Source organism: Balaenoptera borealis (genome assembly GCF_965194805.1).
Source record: "Balaenoptera borealis genome assembly, chromosome: 16".
NCBI lineage: Eukaryota > Metazoa > Chordata > Mammalia > Artiodactyla > Balaenopteridae > Balaenoptera > Balaenoptera borealis.
In genome coordinates this window covers 66723769-66741132 of record NC_138872.1, presented here as the reverse complement: position 1 = coordinate 66741132, position 17364 = coordinate 66723769, and the positions used below count along the sequence as shown (strand labels likewise).

The 17364-nt window shown below is 39.4% G+C and overlaps 1 protein-coding gene across 5 annotated transcripts in view; it reads right to left on the bottom strand.

Moving 5' to 3' along the window:
• The window catches only part of ANKS4B (ankyrin repeat and sterile alpha motif domain containing 4B), a gene marked incomplete at its 3' end in the record, with an annotated part of 66749 nt that overhangs the window by 10398 nt on the left and 38987 nt on the right, over window positions 1-17364 (bottom strand). Inside the window, exon 1 of one of the 5 annotated variants that reach the window (XM_082362530.1) lies at window positions 560-3369. The exons of the other annotated variants lie outside the window; for them this stretch is intronic. Coding sequence (XP_082218656.1) covers window positions 560-723 — 164 coding nt within the window. The 5' untranslated portion in view covers window positions 724-3369. Of the gene's footprint in view, window positions 1-559; window positions 3370-17364 lie in introns of those variants that run through there. 5 annotated transcript variants of the gene reach the window in all.

Genomic DNA, 17364 nt, shown 5'->3' with positions numbered 1-17364 from the left:
GCCTGCCAATGCAGGGGACACGGGTTCGAGCCCTGGTCTGGGAAGATCCCACATGTCGCGGAGCAACTAGGCCCGTGAGTCACAACTACTGAGCCTGCGTATCTGGAGCCTGTGCTCCTCAACAAGAGAGGCCGCCATGGTGAGAGGCCCGCGCACCGCGATGAAGAGTGGCCCCCTCTTGCCGCAACTAGAGAAAGCCCTCGCACAGAAACGAAGACCCAACACAGCCATAATTAAATAAATAAATTTAAATCATAAAATTCTTAAAAAAAAAAAAAAGACACAGAATTAAAATATCTTCCCCCAAGGCAAATAATAGTGCCTTAGAGTTCAGGATCTCTGTGTGTGTGGCTCATAAAGGATCAGCCAACACATGGTGCCAGTTCTCAGAGTGAAAAGAGAGCATCTCTGGGAAATTTTCTCCTTTTCTCTAAAAAGACAATTTTTTACACAGACTAGAAAGAAAGCAAAGTACTTTCACTTTTTCCCTGCCTCTTGCTGCTGTCTGCAAAATCCTACCATAAACAGTTTCCAATCAAAACCATCAGGTTGAAATTACCCTCTGCTGCAGATTATTTCTAGGGCCTCCAAGTTCCCGTGGTAGGCTGCCAGGAGTGTGGGAGTCATGCCATCTTCATCAGAAAGATTCAGATCTCTCTTGGTAGCCTCTTTCAGAAGTTCCAGGTAGCTATCACTAGCAGCTTGGTGGTAGCGAGTGGACATTTTTTCTGCTCACCGAAGCTTTGCCAAATATCACTCTCCAGGCAAAGCAGGATGTCAGTGAAGCAGCCGTCCTACGAAGCTTGTTAATCAGTGACAAGGAAGAGTGTCAGCCCAGGGCAAAGCTCATTCCAACCTCCCTCCAATGGAAGGCAGCCAGAAAGGTTCACAGCACTGAACTTAGACCTTTTCTTTCTGGAATGGCCATGACATTGAATATCGAGGACTGCTGCGTTCATCTTGAATGTTTTGAGGCACTGTTTTTTTTTCTGTCCTTTAACAAGTCCTGAATGTAATATTGGTCATCTAGGCACAGAATGTAGAAAATAATTTCAAAACCACTCAGAACTAGTCTAGTTCCCTGGAGAGGTCTATTTTTTAAAGTGCTGTATTGAGGTATAATTCACAAACTATGAAATTCACCCATTTTAAGTGTACAATTCAATGATCATTACTAAATTTAGAGTTCTGTAAGTATCACCATGACACCAAGCAGGACCCTGTGGGGCCTTCCCAGGGACAGACCCCCTCCTCACCTAGTCCCCCACCTCTTGTTTATAGAAAAGCTGTAGCCTCCTAGGCCTTCCCCAAGTTCTAAAGAGCAACTTTAATCAGAGAAGGGAGAAAAGACAGAAACAAAGGAAAAACCATCAAGCAAAACAAAATAATAACAGTTTAGCCACAAAACAAAGTCAAGGGCCTTTAGTTCCTTCTCGAGGACTATAGATAATATCCTGAACCATATCCTTGAGTTGTTTTGCAGATACTAAAACCCTCACCAGGTGAAAAAAGTTAACTGCATGCTGACCACCAGCACATAGACCCCAGACCAGTTAGAACCAGAAGGTTGATGATTGAGATTCCCAAAATATCACCCTGTTACCTCACCATCAACCAATAAGAGAATTGTGGATGAGCTGATCACACACCCTGTGACCATCTCCCTCACACTGTGTTTAAAAACCTTTCCCTGAAAGCCATTGGTGAGTTTGGGTTTTTTGAGCAGAAGCTGCCCATTCTTCTTGCTTGGCACCCTGCAATAAATGCTGTATTTTCAGTAGATTGGCTTTGCTGCACTGAGGGTGAGCAGGCCCAACTTCTGTTTGGTAACAACCATAATCCAATTTTATAACATATCCATAACCCCCCAAATATCCCTCATGCTAATTTGTAGTCAATCCTCATTCCCACTCCCAGCCCCAGGAAACCACTAATCTGCTTTCTGTCTCTACAGATTTGCTGTTTGTAGGCATTTCATATAAATGGAATCATACAATGTATAGTCTTTTGTGTCTAGCTTTTTTTCAGCTTAAAATAACTTTTTAAGGTTCATCCATTTTATAGCATGTAACAGTATTTCCTTCCTTTTTATTTCTGAATAGTTTCTACTATACTAATATACCACATTTTCTTTATTCATTCAACAGTTTATGGACATTTGAATTGTTTCCACATTTTGTTTTTATGAATAATGCTGCTATGAACATACAAGTCTTTGTGTGGACATATATTTTCATGTCTCTTGGGTATATACCGAGGAATGGAATTGCTGAATTACATGACAATTTGTATTTAACTTTTTAAGAAATTGCCAAACTGTTTTCCAAAGTGACTGTACGATTTTCATTCCCATCAGCAATGTATAAGGCTTCAAATTTCTCCATATCCTTGCAGCATTTGTTACTGTCTTTTCATTTTCAGCCATCCTAGTGGGTGTGATGTGGTATGATTGTGGTTTAAATTTTCATTTCCCTAATGAATAACAATGTTGAGCATGTTTTTTATGTGCTTATTAACCATTCTTACATCTTTTTATAAATTCTTTACTCATTTTTTCATTACGTTGTCTTATTATTGAGTTATAAGAGTTCTTTATATATTCTAGATACAAATTCTTTATCAGATATATTTTGAACTTAATGAAAATGAAAGCAAACATTGTAAAATTTACAGGATGCAGTTAAAACAAAGCTTAGGTGGGAAATTTGCAGTTTTTAATGCCTGTGTTAGAAAAGAAGATCTCAAATTCTTAACTTAAACTTCCACCTTATGGAAAGAAGGAAAAGCATAGAAAAATTAGTGTAAATAAAGAGCACAATATAAGACCAAAAACATGGTCCAAATTTATCTGCAATCAAAATAAATGTAAACAGACCAAATTCACCAGTTAGAAGACTCAGGCATGTCTTATTTACAACAGACATCTAAAATATAAAATTGCAAAAAAAATTGAAAGTAAAAAATGGAAAAGTTATATCAAGCAAATGCTAACAACAAATTGGTACAGCTATATTTATATCAGACAAAAAAATAGTTTAAGCCAAAAATATTACCAGGGATAAAGAGAGATAATACATAATGATAAAAGGAACAATTCATCAAGAAAATATGATACTGCTAAACTTGTATGTACCTAATAGCATAACCTCAAAATAGAGAAAACAAACAGTAGTAGAATTTAATGAGAAAAAACAAATCTGCAATCATAGTTGGAGATTTTAACACAACTCCTTAATGTTATATATCAATCAGACTAAAGATTAGGAAAGGTATACAAAAATTGAACACAATTAAAAAGCTTTATCTAACAATCCTATATAAAACACTGCACTCAATAGAAAATGCATGTTCTTTTCAAGCACACGAGAATATTTATAAAAATTGCCCACCTAATAGAACCAGTGCAGGCCTCAACAAACATCAAATAATAGGTTTCATGTAGATCATGTTCTCTGAAGACACTGCAATAAAATTAGAAACCATCATCCTTATACAACTGATTAACTGTTTACATGCTCTCTTGTGATATGACTTTTACATCGTGTTCATCATCAAATACTTACCATTTTGCATTGTAATTTTTCTTCTCTTTAATACGTCATAAATATTTCCCATATTGTTACAAAATATTTAATATGTTTGGATAATAGTCCATGTAATTGATGTGAGGAAGGTATATATTTGAAGTCTGTGACTGTTTATTTCTCTTATCTCTTTTTGTCCAAGTCTTTAGTCCAAGATAAATTATCTGCCCACTCTGAAATAGTGGGCAAATTCACTGCAAATTCCTCACAATAATTAGCTCTAAAGGTCAATGTGTGTTCCTTTTTTTGGTTTCTATGAGAACAACAGTGGAAGCTGTAGAAGCAAAACCTGGAAGGCAGCATTATTTGTTTGTTAAAAAAAAAAAAGGAATATTTTTAGCTTAGAGAAAGTGAAATATCCAAACATGATTGTGGACACTTTGAGAACAATGTAACACTGTTGCTCTATCATTTTTGCATGAGCCACTTTAATTTAGACACAATTGCATTCACTAATGTACTCTAAATAGAAAATCTTATGTAACCTGAGAAAGGACTTCTCAAAGATGGATTAATAGAATAGAACACTCTGTTCTATTATACAGTATTCTATTCTATTCTACAGTAATAGAACGCTAAGTGCCAATCAAACAAGGAGTCTGCTGCCAGATAAAGATGATGATGGTGATATTAATGATAATGATACCAATGATGAGAAGAGCAGAATGATAAGAATTAGGGTAGAAGCAAAGGAAAAGGAGGACAGAGCAATTATAGAGGAAGGGAATAAGAATCGGAAATGGAAGACAAAGAGGAGAAGGAAGAGTTTCTCAACTCCAGTAGTACTTACGACTTGGACTTAAACTCTCCTATGAAATGTTAAAAAACTGAGCTTTTTTTTTTTTTTTTTTATGGTGAAGATATTGGCATCCTCTGGCATTTCCTTGGGAAAACTTTTCCTTGAGAGAAGAATGGATGGGGAGGGAGAGGGAAAGCAGAAACAAATCTTTATGAATTTGAAGATCCTCCTTACTTCATCCCTTCAAGATGAGGTTGAGAAAGAGGGTTGAACTTGGAGCTAGAAGGCCTAGAGTCCATATGGTCTGGGACAAGTTATTCTATCTATTTGAGTCTCTATTTCCTTGTGGATAAAATTGGAGGAAATTGCTCATGATCCTACCATCATCACCTAAGCTTACAGGAATAAGGGTGAAATGAGATAAAAAAAAATTCCTTACAGACTATAAAGCATGGTATTACAAACTGGAAGTAGTGTGATTGTGGCTTAGGGGACAGAGAGAGAGCGCTATAGCTCAATAAGTGGTCTACTTCCTTATTCCCCAAAGCCCAAAGAAAGCAAAATTGGTAGAAGATGGTAAGGGCAGAGATTAATGAAAATAACTAACACAGATTTACATATAATTTAGACACTAATTCCTTATGAGGGGTTGGATAATTGTGGGGCAATTGTGACTTTTGACTGTTTTTTTCTTATGGAAATATGTATTTGAGTCTGTTCCAACAGTATGCTGCTGGACTCTTGGAAGGTCAGAGAAGACCTGCCATACACACAGAGACTTTGAGGATTAGATTTAAGTGGTGATGACCCTCCCTTGTATTGTTCTATTAGCTAGCAAGTTAAGGCCCTCATCAACCATCCTATTGGAACCAACCCTGTTGCCCTCAACTCACTACACTCCTGCAATATTAGTATAACTTTAGAGCAACATCCTGCAAGTGTCTTCTGTGTTGTTCTGGTTGCTACTTAGGTTCAGAGGGGTAGACTCTATTTCCTCCTTTGTTTTTCTAAAACTCTAGAAACTCAACCTATTACCAGGATCCCCAAGAATGTAACTCTGAAAGCCCTTCTGCCTAGACACCACTTCTTTTTGCCAAAGACTCATAGGAAAACAGGGTTAATGAGCTTCCAGGGACAGCATTTGGAGAGATTCTCTCGCCAGTGGGTCTCCTCTTTCCCATAGAGCAATGCCATTTTCAACTCTTCATTGTTGTGTTTATAATTCTGCGACCTCTCCTGCTTTAATAGCAGCTACCTGATAGCTGAGTGGTCTGAACAGGAGTCCCATATACCATGAATGCAATCCTGGTCAAGTAGCCCTTGGATGGAGGATTTATCCAGGGCTTTGACCTATCTATAAAACAGAATCCTGTATGTTCCCTTGGTTAGGGAGAGGAAAAGAAGGGACAAAGACTAGTGGTAGTTGATAATTCCAGTCTACCCCACGAAAAACCAATGCCAGCAAAGTGGAAAACAAACTTCTCCCTTGTTCTCAAAAACCATTCACTGCTATTTGGGAAAGAAATTCAACAGCTTGTGCAACCTATATTTTTATTAATGGGATTGCCCCCTGCACCGCAAGAGATCTGGCTTTCAAAAGCAGACATTATTTGTTCTTCAAAGCTACTCACATCTAATTACAGAGGAAATTCACTTGTATGGTAGGGAAGCACATTTTTATGTAATAAGGAAAAAGAAAATATCCAAGGAGAACATTTGCTTTTAACAAGATTACTTCATCTAATGAGTATCTTATTATGAATTCTATTGAAAATAAAAACAATAGCAGAAAGTAAATGAAAATAAAGGGGATTACAAAAGCCCTACTGTTACCCAGAAAACTTAGAGGAATCAGGCAAGAGCAGAACCAAGCATCGTTAACACACTACTGCATGTGCTGAATGGGTTTATGAGAAATATATCTGTTGAGGTAAAGACATTTTCATATGGATTATTAAGAAATGTCACTTACATGTGTATTTTTTCCTCTTTATCACTGTAATAAAACTGTTCAACCTATTTGAGGTGGACTTTTTCTATTCAAAAGAGATTTCAACAATCCTGCTTGTCATTTAAACTCATATATAACTCTTAAAATACAGAAACTTTCTTTCCCACACTGAAGATCACTGGTGTTGTTTTCCTTAGAAACATTGTTTAAACACAAACATGAAGCAATCAAAAGAACCATTGTCTTCCCTTTTGTTTTTTCTTCTCCAAATGAAAACATTTATGAAAATATTTAGGTGGATAAGTTGAGTATTGAAATTGTAATGTCCCTGAGGTATTGACTGGGCTTAATTTATTCACATAAGTTTCAAGACACTCAAAGTCCTATTTTTTTCTGCCAGAAAAATAGAGCTGTTATTGTACCATCTGGTTTGCATGAGGAATCTCTTGGCATCTCTTAACTGCACATTTTATAAATGCTAAACCCCAGATGGCAGTACATTTTAACAGTGGAGAGTTTTATAAAGGTTTCCAAAAACAAATTCTTTAAAATGTGAATATTAGATAGTCTAAGCAGGGGCTATGAATTTAAATTCCACGCTTGAATTAACTGGCTTTGTTAGCTGGACAAATTTCCTTTTATCTTATGTCTTTTCCCCTTCCTAATTAATTATGGTTTTATGAATTGAAGACCTCAATCAACATAATCATATGACCTAAATCCTCACACAAAGCTTAAGTCCTATAAAAACTTCAGGAACAATGATCACTGGGAAACCTCCATCAGTGGCCATTTTGTTTCAAGATGGCAGAATTTACCACAAGGGAGGTGTGGTATAGCACCGTTAAGCAGATTATCAAATACCATCAAAACCATTCAACTTTCTCAAAGCTGATAGTTGGACTGAGAAGACAGGAAAATGTGAATGTCAAGCATTGCACTGAAATAAAGCCAGAGTACAGAATGGTTAAGAACATAGATTCTTAAGTCAGAAACTAGACCCGGCATTTTCTTAAACATTGTTTTCTTTCCTCTGCATTTTTCTTTTTGATAATAAGAACAACTGCTTGGTCCTGGGGTTTTTAATCATCCTATACCTTACAACACAGTAAAAAGAGTATATATTTTATAGTCACACAGAGCTGTATTTCAATCTGGGAGTTTATATTGGTTTTGTAAGGCTGCCATAAATAGTACCTCAAAGTGGGTGGCTTAAACATCAGATTTCTTTTTTCTTAGAGTTCTGCAAGCTAGAAGTCTGAGATCAAAGTTTTGGCAGAATTGGTTTCTTCCGAGGGTGATGAGGGAAAGATTTGTTCCAGGCCTCTGTCCTTGACTTGTAAAAGGCCATCTTCCCCCTGTGTCTTCACATTGTCTTCCCTCTGTATATGTCTATGCCCAAATTCCTTCTTCTTATAAGGACACCAGTCATATTGCATTAGGGCCTACCCTAATGACCTCATTTTAAGTTAATCACCTCTGTAAAGACCCTAGCTCCTAACACAATCACATTCTGAGGTACCTTGGTTTTTTGGGGGGGGAGGCTTCAACATTAATTTTGAGGGGTATTGCAACTCCCACTTTCTTGTCATTTCCATTTGCATGAAATATCTTTTTCCATCCCCTTACTTTCAATCGATGTGTATCCTTTGCCCTAAAGTGGGTCTCTTGTAACAGCATATTATAAGCTCTTGTTTTTTATCCAATATGCCACTCTGTGTCTTTTGATTGGAGCACTTAGTCCATTAACATTTAAGGTAATCATTGATAGATAAATATTTATTGCCATTTTAAATGTTGTTTTCCTATTGATTTTATATTTCTTATCTCTTTCCTTTTCCTTCTGTTTTCCCTTTTGTTGTTTGATGATTTTCTTTTGTATTATGCTTATGTTCTCTTCTTTTTGGTTTTCGTGAATCTACTGTATGTTTTTGATTTGTGGTTACCCTGTTATTCAAGTATATTAACACTCTATGCTTCCTGTACCTGGATATCTGTTTCCTTTGTTAGGTTTGGGAAGTTATCAGTCATAATTTCTTCAAATACATTTTCAGTCCCTTTTCTCTTTCTTCTCCTTCTGGGATCCCTATTATGTGTAGATTGGCACACTTTATGTTATTCCATAGGTCTCCTATATTGCCTTCATTTTTTTTTTTCATTTGGCTTTCTATCTGCTGTTCTGATTGGGTGATTTCCATTATTCTATCTTTCAGATCATTTATCCATTCTTCTGCATGTTTCATTCTGCTCTTCATTGCCTTTAGCTCAGCTTTCATCTCGGCAAATGAGTTCTCTAATTTTTCTTGGTTTCTTTTTATAGTTTCTAGTTCCTTTTATAGTAATCAGCATTTCTATCAATAGTCATTCGCAATTCCTTCAGTATTTTCATTATCTCTTTTTTCAAACTCAGTGTCTATTAGAATGAAGAGGACTATTACACATTGTTTGTTCTTTCAGGGAAATTCTCTTGATCTTTTCATTAGGAGTGGTTGCTCTGCTTCTTCATTTTACTTATGTCTCTTGCTCTATGAGTTTAGGAGAAACAATTATATACTGTGGTTTTGGAGGGCTATTTTTATGTGGGAGTGTCCTTGTGTAGCTTGCGTGGATTTAATATTTTTTGGCGCGAGGGCTGTTTTTAGTGTGGCTGGCTGTCACCTCTTTCCTCAGTGTATGCTGGCCATTATCCCCTTGATAGGAGGTGTGACTAGTGTTGTGGTGACCAGAGCCTGCACTGGACGTTGAGCGGGGCCTCCTCTCTGCTATGTGGTTGGCATGGGCCGGGTCTGTTCCCTAGCTGTTGGAACAGAAGCCCCCAGATCCATTTCTGAGCTGTGTTTCCGAGCTGTCGTGTGGGGTAGGTGGGATTGGAGCTCTCCCACTGGGAGAGGAGCCGCTGAGTATTCCTCCACCACAGACGTTCACCAGTGAATGTGCTCTGTTGTGTCACCTGTCGCCCGTTGTGCAGGCTCACAAAGTACAGTGTTGTTGGCACTGCCTTGGCCATGTCTCAACCTTGGGAATGCCAGCAACTGGCCCTGCTGTCTATCAGGTATTGTTTTTACAAGGCAACCAGTGCAGATCCACTGAAGGCAGGTCCGAGGACTGCAGTAGTTGTGCACCTGGACCCGCTATGAGCGCTACGGAGCCAGCTCATACCCTGGCCCAGCCCAGGCCCCACGTGCATGTGCCCACAAAGCCCACAGCTGCTAAGCCAGAACCATCCCAGCCACAGGAGCACCCGTTGTCCACTCAAATGTCCTGCAGGCGCTGAATTTACAAAGCCGGCAGCGGAGGTGTAAATCCGTGGCTTGTGCAGCCAGGGGGAGAGATTTCAGCCTTGCCGCCTAAGCCGCACAGGCCCTGGGACTCAGCTGTGGTTTCAGCCCTGTCTCTGCGTGTGGGCAACCTGGTGGCATCTGCTCCCAGATCCTACCGAGGCAGCAGCTGGGGCATGGGAGACCACCGAGGTGGGAGGCCCCGAGGTGGCAGCTGGGGCACAGAAGCCTGCTGAGACGGCATCTGGGGCATAAGAGCCCGCTGAGGTGGTGGCTGGGATGCGCTCTCCCTGAGCCCCTGTAGGCAGGGAGCGGTGCATGGAGAAAAAAGCTACCAAGGCAGCACCACCCCTCCCTTTGTGGGCCACTTAACAATGGCGCTTCACTTCTATGGTGGCCCGGGTTTCTTTCACAAACAATCCCCTTTGCGGCTGTACCACGCTCCAGCTCCTTCAGGCTGTCTCCATGCAGCCAACAGCACTCCTCTCCCCGGGTCTGTCCTCTAAACCCCGAGTTTTGGCGCCCAGCCCCACCCATAACAGCGGACCCATGTCTCAGGCTACGATGAGCAGGGTGATGGCACAAATGTCTGTGTAAGTCTCTCTCTGTTCTGCCTGCCACCAACCAGTTGTGGTGCTCTCCTCTGAGCCTCTGAAGCTCACTTTCTGTCACAGCTGGTCTCCCTGCCAGTGAAGTAGCTTCCCACAGTGTGCGGGAACGTTTCTTCTTTTTCAGCTCCCTCATGAGGCCACAGGTCCCATCTCACTTCCTCTTTTTTTTTTTCCTCTCATCCTACCTGGTTACATGGAGATCTTTCTTGTCCTTTCAGGTATTTGAGGTCTTCTGCTTGTGTTCAGTAGGTGTTCTGTGAGAACTGTTCCATTTGTAGATGTATTTGTGGGAGCAGGTGAGATCCAAATCCTTCTACTCCGCCATCTTGATGTAAATGGATTAAATGCTCCAACCAAAAAATATAGACTTGCTGAATGGATACAAAAACAAGACCCGTATGTATGCTGTCTACAAGAGACCCACTTCAGACCTAGGGACACATACAGACTGAAAGCAAGGGGATGGAAAAAGATATTCCCTGCAAATGGAAATCAAAAGAAAGCTGGAGTAGCAATACTCATATCAGATAAAATAGACTTTAAAATAAAGCCTGTTACAAGAGACAAGGAAGGACACTACATAATGATCAGGGGATAAACCCAGGAAGAAGATATAACAATTGTAAATATCTATGCACCCAACATAGGAGCACCTCAATACATAAGGCAAATGCTAACAGCCATAAAAGGGGAAATCAACAGTAACATAATTATAGTGGAGGATTTTAACACCCCACTTACACCAATGGACCGATAATCCAGACAGAAAATAAATAAGGAAACACAAGCCTTAAATGACACCTTAAATCAGATAGACTTAATTGATATTTATAGGACATTCCATCCAAAAGCAGCAGAATACACTTTCTTCTCAAGTGAGCACAGAACATTCTCCAGGATAGATCACATCTTGGGTTATAAATAAAGCTTTGGTAAATTTAAGAAAATTGAAATCGTACCAAGCATCTTTTCTGACTACAACACTATGAGATTAGAAATCAATTACAGAAAAAAAAAAAAACACCTGTAAAAAACACAAACACATGGAGGCTAAATAAATATGCTACTAAATAACCAATGGACCACTGAAGAAATCAAAGTGGAAATCAAAAAATACCTAGAAACAACTGACAATGAAAACACGACAACCCAAAACCTGTGGGATGCAGCAAAAGCAGTTCTAAGAAGGAAGCATATAGCAATACAATCCCACCACAAGAAACAAGAAAAATCTCAAATAAACAATCTAACCTTACACCTAAAGCAACTAGAAAAAGAAGAACAAACAAAACCCAAAGTTAGTAGAAGGAAAGAAATCATAAAGATCAGAGCAGAAATAAATGAAACAGAAACAAAGAAAACAATAGCAAAGATCAACGAAACTAAAACCTGGTTCTTTGAGAAGATAAACAAAATAGATAAACCTTTAGCCAGACTCATCAAGAAAAAAAGGGAAAAAAAAGGGAAAAAAAAAAAAAAAAAAAAAAAAAAAAAAAAAAGAAAAAAAGGGAGAGGGCTCAAATTAATAAAATTAAAAGTGAAAAAGGATAAGTTACAATGGACACAGAAATACAAATAATCATAAGAGACTACTATAAGCAACTATATGCCAATAAAATGGACAACCTGGAAGAAATGGACAAATTCTTAGAAAGGTACAATCTTCCAAGACTAAACCAGGAAGAAATAGAAAATATAAACAGACCAATCACAAGTACTAAAATTGAAATGGTGATTAAAAAACTTCCAACAAACAAAAGTCCAGGACCAGATGGCTTCACAGGCGAATTCTATCAAACATTTAGAGAAGAGTTAACACCTATTCTTCTGAAACTGTTTCAAAAAAATTGCAGCGGAAGGAACACTCCCATACTCATTCTATGTGGCCATAATTATCCTGAAACCAAAACCAGACAAAGATACTGCAAAAAAAAAGAAAACTATAGGCCAATATCACTGATGAACATATGATCCAGAAATCCCACTCCTGGGCATATATCCAGAGAAAACCGTAATTCGAAAAGATACATGCACCCCAATGTTCATTGCAGCACTATTTACAATAGCCAAGACATGGAAGCAACCTAAATGTCTATCAGCAGAGGAATGGATAAAGAAGATGTGGTACAGGGACTTCCCTGGTGGCTCAGTCGTTAAGAATCCACCTGCCAATGCAGGGGACATGGGTTCAAGCCCCGGTCCGGGAAGATCCCACATGCCGCAGAGCAACTAAGCCCGTGTGCCACAACTACTGAGCCCGCACTCTAGAGCCTGCGAGCCACAACTACTGACACCTGCGCACCTAGAGCCCATGCTCCACAACAGGAGAAGCCACCGCAACAAAGAGTAGTCCCTGCTCGCCACAACTAGAGAAAGCCCTCACGCAGCAACAAAGACCAAATGCAGCCAAAAATAAACAAATAAATAAATAAATTTATAAAAAAAAATAAGTGTGGTACATATATACAATGGAATATTACTCAGCCATAAAAAAGAATGAAATAATGCCATTTGCAGCAACATGGATGGACTAGATTAGATTATCATACTAAGCAAAGTAAGTCAAAAAGAGAAGGGCAAATTCCATATGATATCACCTATATGTGGAATCTAAAAATGACACAAATAAACATATCTATGAAACAGAAGCAGAATCACAGACATAGAGAACAGACTTTCTCTATGTGGTTGTCAAGGGGGAAGGTGGTTCGGGGAGGGAAGGATTGGGAGTTCGGGCTTAGCAGATGCAAACTAGTATTTATAGGATGGATAAACAACAAGGTCCTACTGTATAGCACAGGGAACTATATTCAATATCTTGTGATAAACAGTAATGGAAAAGAATATGAAAAAGAATATATATACATATGTATAACTGAATCACTTTGCTGTACAGCAGAAATTAACACAACATTTAAATCAACTATACTTTAATAAAATATAAAAAAATTTTGAGGAGGACAAATTCATTCCATAACAGCTTTCTACTTAGTAGCTATCAACTTGGGGGAAATTCACCGTGAGGAGCCTTAATTTCCTTTTCTTATTCCGACCTTGAAGGTTTATACATCGGTGTCCAGCACAGGACCTATACACAATGGACCTGAACAAAAATTCCCTTCCCTCTTTCCTGCAGAGACTCATCAAATCACAGGGTTTCTGAGGACCACCTACTCTTTCTCAGTACTCTGTGTGAAATGCGAATTATAAAGGCATGGATTTATAAAACCCGCAGGGAAACCCAAAGTGAAAGGGGTGGATTACAGAGATTTAGTGAAGGGAGATTTAACAGAATTAGGGGTTACTTGAATAAGAGACAACCCTTCAGGAAATGGGCTGAGTTTCAACCTGGGTTACCCTGATCAAGACTGAAATTCCATAGACCTTGTTTGATTAGCTTTAGTCATGTGCCTACCATTTGTCCAAAAGGTGATGGAGGCAGCTTGACTGAAAGTCTCACCAAGACTATATCTAATGGGAAAGAGAGTTCCTACCAAAAGAAGAGAAAAGGATACCAGACAGAAAAGAATATACCTGTGTGTATTTAAGTTTACTTATTTATGCTTAGGTTTTATTTGTTACATAAGTAGTCATTTGGTCTCTCCCATCAGAAAGCAAACCCCTTAAAGACAGTCTTTGTCTGCACTTGGACAAATGTGTGTGTTGCTTCTTTTGAGACTTCACAGTTTTATAGTTGCTCGGTAAATGCTCCCTCGGAGAATACCCACAGTTTCATAATGTAAAATTGGGCTCATTTTGAAACAGGAATTCTAAATAATAGTCACAGACAAGTATTGCCCCAGTCATGCTGCTTAACAAACACCCAAAATTAAGTGGCTTAAAAGAATAAGCATTGATTTAGCTCACAAGTCTACAGTCAACTGGTCAATTCCTCTGTGCTCAGCTGACCTTGGCTTGGCTCGCTCATTCATCAGCAGTCAACTGGCAGATCGGCTGGGAACTAGTTGCTCTAGGATGGCCTCAGCCTAGATGACCTGTCTCTGCTCCTTGTGACTGTTTATCATCCGGCAGGATACTCTGGGTTTGTTGTCACAGTGAATGCAGAATGCTAAGAGACAGTGCATATGTGTACAGGCCTCAAGAGACCTAGTCTCAGGACAGGCATACCACCACTTCCACCACATTCTGTTGGCCAAAGCAAGTTACAAAGATTCAGCGGGGGGGGGAGGAGTGAGGAGGACCAGGCTAACTGCAAACTATGCTGCTAAGGATGGGAGTCCAGGGAAGGGGGCAGATTGGCACCTTTACAATTAATCTACCATATCACCTTAAGAACTTTAACATTTCATATTCTATCAACTAAAAGGACTACGCTGTATTGCATTTTCTTTATTTCTATGGTAACCATTACCCTAGCTACTACCTATAGAGTAATCTGTGTTAATATCTGTACGTAAATGAGCTTTTATTTAGAACTTCTGAGCCTTCTCTGTCATTCATTTATCTAAGCTGCCCTATTTTTACATGAACAGATCCATGAAGCCTTTTATGCCCTTGTCCTATTTCTTTCTGAATCCATCACCGTTACAAGGCTCATTCAATTTTGATGTGTCTAAAGATCCAAAGGCGGAAAATGACATTCACATTGTATAGTTACATTGTATAGTTAAAGGAACTACTATATGATGTTCAAGAACATTCGTATTAACATAGTCTATCTTATTTTTCCAAGTTAAATTCATATTTGATATTTGAAAGCTATTTTAAGCTATGTTAGCCTAACTGATAGAAGGTTCTGTATTTCTTATTTACCTAATACTGCTAAATTCTAATTAATGCCATCTGGTACTTTTAAAGCTAAGTGAACTGCAAGAGAAGCATAGAGTTTTAAAACACCCCCCCATACACACACAAGCACACACACACAGAAAATCATAATGAAATAGAATGAGCCTGGGAGTAGATATCAGAAGATCTGGTTTCTCCCTAGAGCTCTGCTACTAACTTTCTGTATGACCTTGGGCAAGTCACAGAACCTCTTAGGCTTAATTTCCTCACTTTATATTGGGGAGTTGGACTTTGAAAGCCTCATGAACCAAATCTACTCACTTGGGCAATATACCTTTATACCATGAAGCTTGAATTCATCGGCCTTTCATTCTATAGCTTCTATAGATCACTTACATACAAATCAGATTTACTGTTATCACTTTTAAATTACTTTAATTGGTTACTTATCACCAAGATAATTCAATCAATACAGAAGTGAATGAAGTTTAAAAAAAAAGTATGATACCAAATGTAAAATAGCTAGTGGGAAGCAGCCACATAGCACAGGGAGATCAGCTGGGTGCTTTGTGACCACCTAGAGGGGTGGGATAGGGAGGGTGGGAGGGAGATGCAAGAGGGAGGGGATATAGGGATATATGTATATGTATAGCTGATTCACTTTGTTACACAGCAGAAACTAACACACCATTGTAACGCAATTATACTCCAATAAAGATGTCAAAAAAAAAAAAAAAAGTATGAGTCTCCCATCTCCCTATTCCTATTCTGGGAATGATGCATCACATATATTTATAACAGCAAGAGCACGAACAAATCAGAACAGATGACGGTTGTGGATGTCCAGCACAGCTGGACTGGTGTGGACTGCCTGGATGCCGGCACGGTCTCCTCCCTCAGGTAACGTGTCCGCTCCCCCGCATATAAATGCAAACACACATTTCTATACCCACACGTAGACACATAAATGGATAGAAAATACACAGGTTTCTTATTTTTCTTTTTTTAAGTAAAATATGACAACATACTAACCATACAGCTCTAATACTCCAATTTATTGTGGATGTCTTTAATATCAGCATTTATAGATCCAGTTGAATCCATAGATTTATTTTAGTATCTGAACAGTATTCCAGAGTTTATCTAACCATCTCCTGATGATAACAGTTAGGTTATCTTCAATTAATACTTTTACAATTGTTGTGGAAAGTAAGGCAACAGGATTGGAAATTAAGAATTATGAACTATTGTTTAAAAGAACTGCATTTAAGAAAGGAAGGAGGGCACCTGCCCGAAGGCGGCAAAAATATTGCATTGTTGTTATGCATTACAACCTAAAACTCTCTTCAAGAAATGCCTGGTGAGGGGCTTCCCTGGTGGCGCAGTGGTTGAGAGTCTGCCTGCCAATGCAGGGGACACGGGTTCGAGCCCTGGTCTGGGAAGATCCCACATGCCGCGGAGCAACTAGGCCCGTGAGCCACAGTTACTGAGCCTGCGCGTCTGGAGCCTGTGCTCCGCAACAAGAGAGGCCGCGATAGTGAGAGGCCCACGCACCGCGATGAAGAGTGGCCCCCACTCGCCGCAACTAGAGAAAGCCCTCGCACAGAAACGAAGACCCAACACAGCCATAAATAAATAAATAAATAAATTGATTAATTAATAAAAAAAAAAAAAAGAAATGCCTGGTGATTAGCAACAGGTGAGAAGAGGCCTCATAAGTCAAGCAGAGACCAGGGCATTCAGAGAAGAGGAGAGTGAACACACTGTAGTTATAAACACAGTTAAAAAGTCTCATTGAAAAGAATGTGGAAAACAGAAATACATCTGAAAGAGATCCTACTGATTATTTAGTAAAATATTAAGGATCTATTATTTTTGTAAAGGTTTTAGTTTTCCTAACTAGTGATATGAGACACCATCTTATTGTAGAGAGCCATGTCTTCCTCATTGTCAAAGCTGGCTACACTGAACACATTTGTATCCTTGTGCCCTCATGCAGAATTGATTCTTAGGGGCCTGGAGCTAGTTGTTCAGTGACTGTCCCAAGCACAGCATTGGTTGGGTCAGGCAAGGCAAGTGAAATTAATCTCTGGTGCACTCACCACCCTCACCAGCTCTCACAGTGGTCCTCCTTCCCTCCATGCCTCCTGCTCAGGGCCTTTGTGCTGCCCGTTAGTCTCCCAGAGCCCCCAGTTTAGGGCTCTGACCAGAGCTGCCTTTTCCAAGGCAAAACCTCACACTCTGGAAAAATGGTACAGTATTGGGGGAAGCAAGTCTGTGGGTGGGGCCTGGGAAGGAGGAGCAACGCATTAATCTGTTACCTCTCTGACCACCTTCTTAATAGGTCTCTCCGAATCTTGCTCCTGCATTCCATCCTCTAATGGTTGGAATGGTCTTCTAATCTCTCCAATGGTCTTCTTATCATAGTCTTAACCATCGTGGTAACAAATTA